Here is a 9793-nt window from a genome sequence, read left to right on the forward strand (position 1 = left end):
GGCCACGAAGTTTCAATCACACTGTACGTGCATGCCCGCACGTGGTATTTTGTGGAAGAGCCACACTCAAGGGGCCAAAGAGCCGCCTGTGGCTCGTGAGCCGCGGTTTGCCGACCACGGGCCTAGGCTAAAGAGAGAGAGATTGAGAAAGTGTTCAAAGTATAAATGGCAGCAAAAAAACATGGCCTAAAGGCCAAACATTGATTATACACATGCTGAAGCACCAGTGGCCAGAGTGTCAGTGCGTGGTCAAAAGAAGGCTGAGGACAGGACTGAAGGAAGCATTCAACCTTTATGGACAGAGGAAGAAGAGCAATCCGCTGAGACCGAGGAGCAGTCAGATAGAATGAAAACACGGAGATGGTGGCAGGGGGCATCATGGGCGCCAAGGGAACATGGTTTTAGAAGGAAGGGTTGGTGTAGGTGGCAGATGTTGCAGCAAGACCACATAAGACTGAGAAAGCACCTCTGTTGGACTTAAATATTAAATTCTTTGCATGACGTATACTATAAGTAGAAATCATTTCAGTGAGTTGAAAAAGAAATATGAGAAAATGGAGAGAGTGACATAGCCTGGTTCTCCTTAAGGAGGAAGGGACACTGACATTTATTGACTATCAGGTACTGTTACCTCTGACACATGACAAATCTGATTACTCTACCTAACATTTATTTTGGTTAAAAAAATACATTTCTTTTGTCCAGAGTCATTTTCAGCTTTGTGTACACATAAGGTGTGAGTACTTCATGCGCTAAAACAGCGGTTCTCAACCTGTGGGTCGCGACCCCTTTGGTGGTCGAACGACCCTTTCACAGGGGTCGCCTAAGACCATCCTGCATATCAGATATTTACATGACGATTCATAACAGTAGCAACATTACAGTTATGAAGTAGCAACGAAAATAATTTTATGGTTGGGTCACAACATGAGGAACTGTATTTAAAGGGCCAGAAGGTTGAGAACCACTGCTCTAAAAGGAAAGGGAACCTCTTCCACTCCCGTGGCAAAGCTCCTGACTCTCATCCCTTGGGCATGTGAGGGGCCATGTTGGCACATGGGTTTTGTCTACATTCTATCGTCGGTCCTCTCTTAATTCCAAACAGAATTGAGCTATTACCCCACCTTCCTCACTCCCAGGCCCGGTATGAAAGCCAGCGGATCCAGCTGGAGTCCGAGCTGGCTGTGCAGCTAGAGCAGCGGGTGACAGAGCGGCTGGCCCAGGCTCAGGAGAGCAGCCTGCGGCAAGCAGCTTCCCTGAGGGAACAGCACAGGTACTGGGACTTCCTGGATGCTGCCCCTCCTCAGCCACACAGGTGTCGTCCGTGCCCCGCCCACATCCTCTCCGATCCCTTGTTGTTTCCCACATGCTGGCTGCCGCACCTGGGGGACAGCTGCCTACAGGTGCACAGAGAGCCAGAGTGCTTGGTGATTTTCCTCCCAGAGGGCGTAGCCTTTACCCAGTGACTGATGGGACAGTGATGAGCTGTGACCGACTCCATCTCCAGAGCTGCCCTGTGGGATCGAGCCTCCTCCCCATCCCAGTCTCACTTCCCCTCATCCCCACTCTCCTACCAGTTTTTTTTTGAAAATGCTTCTTAAGTGAATTATTTTCCCATAAATCCTCATCTCAGCCTCTGCTTCTGGGGAGCCCATCCTGAGACACCAGCTTTGTCCTCGTCTCTTCCCTGAGCCCACTGTGCTGTGTCTTGCTGGCTGCCTGTGGCTGGCTGTCTCACAGGCACACATGCTGGCTTACTTCTGTCTCCAGATTCAGTTTTCTCCTCTCACCTGTGTCCTCTTAGGAAGCAGTTGCAGGACCTCAATGGACAGCACCAGCAGGAATTGTCTACTCAGTTGGCTCAGTTCAAGGTGGAAATGGCAGAACGAGAGGAAAGGCAGCAGCAGGTGGCTCAGGACTACGAGCTCAGGTGCTGGTCCTTGGCTGCCCCTTTGAGGCCTGGTCCTTTCCCTGCGCATAGAGCCCAGCCTGGGAGTGGTGAGAGCTGCCCTCCATAGACCTTCCTCTTCTGCATTGGCCCCACCTCCTGTCAGGATTTCCGATGTCTCTGACATTCCATTTTGGTTCCTCTTATTCCAAGTCTGCTTTCTTAAAGGCTCCCTACGTCAGCTCTCCCGTCTTTTCCTCAGACTGGCCCGGGAGCAGGCGCGAGTGCGGGAACTGCAGAGTAGGAACCAGCAGCTGGAGGAACAGCGGGCCGAGCTGGTAGAGCGACTCCAAGCCATGCTGCAGGCCCACTGGGAGGAGGCAAACCACCTGCTGGGCACCTCTACCCTGCCTGCCACCCCCCCAGTAGGCATTACCCCTTAAGCTAAGCCGCTCAGAGTTGTGTCTAGATCCCTTCTTTGGAAATCTAGCTTCTTCCCAAGGGAACCCCTAAGTTCAGGTCCTTGGACCTGCATTTTTTTTTTTTTAATCTGTGTGCTTTTCCCAGAAATAACTGTCTCGTCAAAAGAAATCTTTTTTCCATGGCCATAGCTCACCCAGACTGGTCTCACTGCGTTGGGCTTAACTCTCTTCTCCCCGCCCAAGAGGTGGTGAGGAGCACATATTAGTCTTGCCAAATGGTAGTTGAGTTATGATGTTAAAGGGCCAAAATTATTGCTAAGTCCTGCCCTCGAGTGGGGTTGAGAGTCTCACCCTTGACCCGTCTTATGTTGGCATCTCCTGCTTCCTTCTTTTAATTACGAAATTTTTATTATTAGCTAAAATGTTTTTTTGAATAGGTGGTAGCATGCACATGGTAAGAAAAAAATCCAAACAGATCAAAAAGGTACACAGTGAAAGCAACCTCCATCCCATATCTGCACCTCAGTCTCCCGGCTCCTCTCCCCAGAAGAACCACTGTTACTGGTGTCTTGAATGACCCCCCCCCCCCCCACAAACGGTAGCCTTCTATACACTGTTGTATAATTTTTTTATTTAAGTTGTTGAATTTAAAGTTGTTGTCTATATTTTGCTACATGCTACAAATGGCTGCAATAAATATCATCAATCTATGTTTTTGTGCAAATATATCTATAAAACTTCTAGAAATGGAATTGTAAGATCAAAAATAAGCATTTTAAAATTTGATAGATACTAAGGAAGTTCTACTAATTTGTAATCTGTACTGTGTCTTGCCTCTTTAAATGCACTCAGCTTTGACCCTTCTTTGTGCCTCCTCTTATGCCCAGGCCCCAACCGCCTGCCCCTCCAGCCCTGGGCCTCAGGAACGAGAGAAGGGGGAGAGGAGGAACTGGACTGTGCCTCCAATGGCCGTGGCCCTAAAGCCTGTATTGCAGCAGAGCCGGGAAGCCAGGGACGAGCTGCCTGGAGTTCCACCTGTTCTCTGCAGCTCCTCCCCAGACCTTAGCCTCCTGCTGGACCCCCCTTTCCAGAGCCAGCATTCCTTCCAGCCCCTGGAGCCAAAGCCAGATCTCACTTCCTCTTCAGGTAACTGGGGACAGGCATCTTTGGGTTCCCCTTACCTGCACTAATTGGCTCCCTCTTACCTCGCTGCTTTTCTGTCTGGGACTTGAGTATTTAGATGTCTGAGTGACCTTAGGTTGCAAGGAGTAGAAATCTACTCAAGTTGGTTTGAATAAAGGCAGTGAGAGCTCATGGAAATGTGATGTAGCTGGACCTAATGAGAACTGGAGTTTGGACCCAGCAGCGCTATCAGGGGCTGAGGCGGCTGCTCCTCCTCCCTTCGGGCTTGCTTGCATGGGCTCTTGACTGCCTCTCCCTGCACATCTGCTTCTCTCTCTTGGTAGACCAGCACTTCCTCTACTCAGGACTTTAGCTCTCATAACTTTAGCTTGAACATGGATTTGACCAGCCAAGACGCTAGATAACCTTACAGAGACCATGGTGTCTGTTCCTTGGGTCCAGTTTAAAGAGAGGCAGTCTGATGGGTTGGCAACAGTCCCTTAGATGGGCTAACCTTGGGAGTGTGCAATGGGTAGATGGGGTGCTCTGTGTGGTGCAAACATGACAACCCAGGTTGAATTAAGAATGACGGATGCCCTGGCCAGTGTGGCTCATTTGGTTGGAGTGTTGCCCTGTGCACCAAAAGGTCTCAGATTCAATTCCCGGTCAGGGCACATACCCAAGTTGCGGGTTTGATCCCCGGTTGGGGTGTGTGCGGGAGGTGGCCGATCGATGTTTCTCACATCGATGTTCCCCCTGAATATTAGTTTTGGTTCTTTAAGTAGTTTATGGTGGTACTAGAGGTCTGATGCATGAAATTCATGCAAGAGGCTTGGCCCTCGCAGCCCTGGCTTCGTTCGGAAGGTCGTCCGGAAGGACATTGGGAAGGTCATTCGGCTGTCCGGTCTAATTAGCATATTACGCTTTTATTATTATAGATTTATTTATTTAGAGTCTGAGTACTACAGCTTTCCCCTTCCATCTACACTTCTTAGAATTCAGCTGATTCATCTCTCAGTCCCCTTCCACCCTTTCCTCCAGCTACTTTAACTTTTCGTTATCTTCTCCTTGCTGCAATGTCCCTCGTATATTTAATAGGCCTCTTTTTGGGGGGCATTTGGTGAGCTGAGTTGTGGAGGAACCCCTGCCCCACAACATACACATGTGCATGGGCACATACATGTTTCACTTTACAGCTGGGGCCTTCCCCTCTGCAGCTGGAGCCTTCCATCCGGATCACAGAGCAGAGCGGCCATTCCCTGAGGAAGACCCTGGGTCAGATGGGGATGGCTTCCTGAAGCCAGGGCTGCCACCCCCTGCTCAGCTGGAGGGCCTCAAGCATTTTTTGCACCAGGTAAGAGAGGGCCCACTCATCCCACCTTCTTTTCTTCTTCTTCCTCATTTCCTTTTTCTACTCTAGGAGTCCAGGCCTCTGGCTTCATCTCCCTTTTTGGATGAACACTTTGTCCCAGCTTCTTACTCTCTCAGTCTTATTCCTGTCTCGTAAATCCTTTCTGGAACTTAGGTGGCCAGCTGTAGCTCTTACTTCCTCAGCTTCTGCTTCCCTCAGATACCTGAGTCTCTTTCTTTATTGGTCCTGAGGGAATCTTACTCTCTTGTCCCCCAGCTGCTGGAGACAGTACCCCAGAACAATGAGGACTCCTCTGTGGACCTGTTACCCCCTAAGTCTGGTGAGCGCCAGCCTAAAGGAGGTTGGGGCTGGCCTGGAAAAGTGGGAGTGGGTTGTGTGGGGAGGACTTTGAGGAGCTGGCAAAGATGATGGAGCCTAATAAAGGCCAGGGGGCAGGGCCTCCTTGGCTCTTTAGCCCATTTCCTGATTCTTTGATCTCTTTCCTTTTGCTAGTTCCCCCGACTGTCCCATCTTGGGAGGAAGCCCCTCACGTGCCACGCCTCCCACCCCCTGTCCATAAAACTAAAGTACCCTTAGCCATGGCGTCTAATCTTTTCCGGGTCCATGAGCTTCCCTCAACCCATTTACAGAGCAGTGGTCCCAGCAGCGGCTCCCCAGAGAGAGGTAAGCAGGTCATGGTTTACTGGGAGATAAAAAGGGAAGGGGTTGGGTGTGGAGCCAGTACTTCGAACAAAGGCCCTCTGGGTTCCTAGGAGATGGGATGAGGGCTGGGGGAGGAGGGCTAGGATGACAGCCATCACTGATGTGTCTCTAGGTGGAGATGGGCTCGCGTCCTCGAGGCAGCTGATGGAGATGTCTCAGCTGTTACGACTATACCAGGCTCGGGGCTGGGGGGCACTCCCTGCTGAGGACCTGCTGCTCTACCTGAAGAGGCTGGAACAGAGCGGGTACCAGCCTGGGAGGGAAGGGAGGAAGGATTAGGGGGTAGAATCTGGACTGTGGGCAGGCAAATGGGTCAGGCAGGGAAGAGAGGGATGTGTATGTTGTCCATTGAGTACTCTTCTGTCCTTTTCTGGGGAGGAAAGTGAGGGTGAGATGTACATCAACAAGTCGTTTCTGCCTGTCTCACTGCTCCCCACCTTTCTTTTGTCTCTTGCTTTCTAGTTTTTTTTTTCTTTGCTTCTAAAAAGTCTCTTCACAATGTCTTTCTACCTTAGTTTTGTCTTCTTTACCCTGCAGCTCTTAATTCTGAAGCCTAGGCCGTGATTTCTTAGTATAACTCAGTATTTGATTCCACTTATATCTCCTCCTATTTAATTCCAGGTCTATCTTGTTTATTTTTATTGATTTCAGAGAGGAAGGGAGAGGGATAGAGATATAAAAACATCAATGACGAGAGAGAACCATTGATTGGCTGCCTCCTGCACGCCCCTTACTGGGGGATTGAGCCCGCAACCCTGGCATGTGCCCTTGGTCAGATGGAACCTGGGACCCTTCAGTCCGCAGGCCGATGCTCTATCCACTGAGCAAAACCAGCCAGGGCTATTTTTCTTCTTAAGAGACAGAGTTGGGGAGTAGTTCTTCTATTCAGTGTTGGGGGGAGTGGGAGGAACTGCTTCCCCATCCTGCTCCCTTGTGTGGCAGGTCTGACAGCCGAGGGGATACTGTCCCTAGAAGGAACACAGACTCCCGCTTGGGTGAGGTCCCCCGGAAAGAGGTGAGTGCAAGCAGGGCGTAAGTGGGGGGATGAAAGGGCTCCCACTCACTCGTTCCTCCAACTCCACTCACTCCCTGGTGGGCTCTGTTCTCTGTGGCCTTGCCCATCCGATTGCTGTTCCATTTTCTGTAGTGGCCCCTCCCTTTGCCGAAAGATGCTGGTCCTCTCCAGGCATGACACCTTTCCTCAGTGGGGTGGGGATGAGAGTACACACTGCTGACTGTCTCTTCTCTCCCTTCAACTCCCAGGTTCCCTCCCAGGCTCTCCCTCGCCGCCTGGCCACAGTCCCTAAGACTGAAAAGCCTCCAGCGCGCAGGAAAAGCGGACACCCTGCCCCTGGCGGCGTGAGGAGCCGCGCGGGAATCTGGAGATGAGCCCCGCCCTTTCTCCTCCTCTTCGTGCTCTTGTTACTCTTCTAATAAATGCTCGATAGTCTGTGTTAGAGTCTGTGACTCTTAGGAATTGGCAAATGGAGGTTTTGTAGGAAACTATTTTGTAAAGAAACCTCATTTTATTCTGTTTGAGTATGTTTTTTATATGTTACATTTCTATTTTATATTCTGTGGAAAAAGACATGAGGACAGTCTTATGGCTAGATTGGAGAAGTTTTAATGAGCTAAGGTTCAATGTTTAAAGGCTAAAACCTACAGAGTGACTAGCTGTGGTTGGCAGTGTAATTTTGAATGATTTTTATTTTCTTTATACATTCCTGTGTTTTCCAAATTTTCTAAAACAAGTATGTATTATTAATCAGAAAAAAAACAAACTTTTTAATAAAAGAATAAGTTATGGAAAGAGTTTGAGTAAAAATTTGATTGTTGGAGAGATAGATTTTTCTTTCAGGAGCAGATAATTATTTTAAGATTTTAACTTTTTAAAAAATAATTGATTTGAGAAAGGAGGAAGGGAGAGGGGGTGCAGAAAGGAGCGGGAAGGAGAGAGAGAGAAACATTAACTGGTTGCTTCCTGTACACTCCCAGACCTGAGATTGAACCCTCAACCTAGGTATGTGCCCTGACTGGGAATCAAACCTACAACCTTTTGGTGAATGGGACGATGCTCCAACCAACTGAGCCACCCGCCCAGGGCCTAGGTGAGCGTTTTTAGTGAGAGAATCTACTGGAGTCTGTGAAGTCCTTCTATTTGCTCCTGAATTATTTGGTTAGGCCCCAAATAGATATAATGGGATACAGACTCAAATAGCATTTCATATTAATGAATGTTTAGGTCTTATTTCCTCCCACCTAAAAAGTAACTTCCTAGCCCCTGGGAGAGGGAAAAAGGAAGAAAAGATAAACACACCTGACCAGCAGGTGTATGGGTTCTCCTGCCCCGACTCTGGCCAGGACAGTGTGGTCACCAGTCTCACTCAGACTGCTCTCGCTGGCAAAGAAACAAGGAGCAAACCTGCGGAGGAGCAGCACTAGGCTCGGGGGCTTTTCAAGCTGCCTCTTCACCCACCTATGGAGATGTTTGCTTTTCTATTTTTTACCTCAAATACATAAAATTGATTTGACCAAACTCTGTGACTTATGACACAGTATCATTTTCGGTAGCAGAGGGTTTTATACCATTTTAAAAAACTGGCAAAATGAACACCCAGTCTTATCTCATTATCTCTTGGATTCCAACTTGCCACCATCAGTCAGCATGCCCTACATTTTTCTTAACATTAAAGACAGTCAGGAGAATATTTTCCAGCTCTCCAGAACAAAATCAGAAAAGGGCACAGTGCTGACTTAACCATTTTGTGAGCTAATTATTTTCACTTTTTGCAAATATGCTGTACCCACAGAAAAGTCTGCTTCTTCACCAAATACCACCAAGGAGGCTGGGGGGGGAGGAGAAAACCCACAGTCAAGCAGCCCCCCATTTTTCCTCCTATAATTGTCTTGGGAATGTTCTGAGAGAAAAATTAAAATATTTTTGGAGCTCTATAAAAGCCCGCGTTTAGACGAGGTGGGTGCATCAGTTAAGGTCAAGTTTCACTTGGCGTTCACAGGGTGTGATATGGGACTTTGCCTCCTGAGGACTCGCATAGCTACTTGGTATTGGTAGGGGAGGCTCTGGTGGTAGAATGTATTAGGGTAAAGGCTAAGCTGTTATAACAAAGAAACCCAATGGTACCGTGGCTTTTGGGCCAAGTTTATTCTTTGGTAATGTCCAGAGCAGTGGGGTGGTCCTGCTGCACATGGTCACCTGGGTCTCAGGTTCCTTCCATCTTGTTGCTCTGCCATCCCCTAGGTCAGTGTTATTATTTGTGTGGTTGAAGCAAGATCATTGTCACGTGGGACTCTCAACTGGCAAGAAGGGAAAAGAGCCATGTCCAATGTCATAAGGCCCACACTTGGAAATACCACACGTCAATTTTGTTGCATTGGCAAGACCTTGGTCACGGGCCACATCTACTCGGAAACGTAGCCTAGTTGGCTGCCATGTATGCAGCTATAACTCTATTACTGTACAAGATCTAAGGACGAAGAAAGAATAGATTTGGGCGGACAACTAGCAATCAGTATTAACTGTGCAGATAATGGAAAAATGCACCAGACCATATAAATTAGCCCAACTATGTCGAGTGTTGCTGAGACGTGGAGAACCAAACCTACAACCTTTTGGTGAATGGGACGATGCTCCAACCAACTGAGCACCCAGCCAGGGCTCATTTTACCTTTCAGTTATATCCCTTCTATGTCCACTCATCTCCAACACCACTACCCATTCTTGCCCGGCTCACCAATTATCCTGTTAGATTAGCTTTTCTCCCCTTCAATTCGTTCTTCCCTCAGCAGCCATAATAAAAATCCAACCACATTCCTTTTCTGGTGCCTCTAGGATAGACTCTAAACCTCCAATATGGCACACAAAGTCCTGTATGGCTGGCCCGTACTAACCTCTCTGTCCTCCTCTCTCATCACTCCTGGCCCAGCTTAGCAAGGGAAAAGGGAAGAAAAGATAAACACACCTGACCAGCAGGTGTATGGGTTCTCCTGCCCCGACTGTGGCCAGGACAGCGTGGTCATCAGTCTCACTCAGGACTGCTCTCGCTGGCAAACCGGCTAGGGCATCAGTGATCCTTGATGTTCCCTGGCTTGTAGACACATCAGAACCTCTACTTGTGCTCTACTGGAGAGAGGCCCAGGAGAGGAAAGTAGATCGCTTTGGGAAATATTTTTGCATTAAATAAAAAATGTGATGATGCCCACACCTTGGGATGCAGTGACTCTGTCCCTACGGAGATGCCCTAGAAAAACTTGCCTGTGTGTGCACCA

The 9793-nt window shown here is 48.6% G+C and overlaps 1 protein-coding gene across 2 annotated transcripts in view; it reads left to right on the forward strand.

The window, feature by feature from the left end:
* CNTROB (centrobin, centrosomal BRCA2 interacting protein) overlaps window positions 1–6963 on the forward strand; it is a 20093-nt gene extending 13130 nt beyond the window's left edge. Inside the window, exons 10-19 of one of the 2 annotated variants that reach the window (XM_005878775.2) lie at window positions 1140–1273; window positions 1805–1930; window positions 2151–2313; window positions 3198–3456; window positions 4650–4786; window positions 5060–5123; window positions 5297–5467; window positions 5619–5751; window positions 6449–6521; window positions 6770–6963. In XM_005878775.2, the coding sequence (XP_005878837.1) occupies window positions 1140–1273; window positions 1805–1930; window positions 2151–2313; window positions 3198–3456; window positions 4650–4786; window positions 5060–5123; window positions 5297–5467; window positions 5619–5751; window positions 6449–6521; window positions 6770–6895 (1386 nt within the window). In that variant the 3' untranslated portion in view covers window positions 6896–6963. Of the gene's footprint in view, window positions 1–1139; window positions 1274–1804; window positions 1931–2150; window positions 2314–3197; window positions 3457–4628; window positions 4787–5059; window positions 5124–5296; window positions 5468–5618; window positions 5752–6448; window positions 6522–6769 lie in introns of both variants that reach the window. The other variant, XM_005878776.2, reaches the window with a different exon arrangement.
* The last annotated feature ends 2830 nt before the right edge of the window (window positions 6964–9793 follow it).

Source organism: Myotis brandtii, unplaced genomic scaffold (genome assembly GCF_000412655.1).
Source record: "Myotis brandtii unplaced genomic scaffold, ASM41265v1 scaffold573, whole genome shotgun sequence".
Lineage (NCBI taxonomy): Eukaryota > Metazoa > Chordata > Mammalia > Chiroptera > Vespertilionidae > Myotis > Myotis brandtii.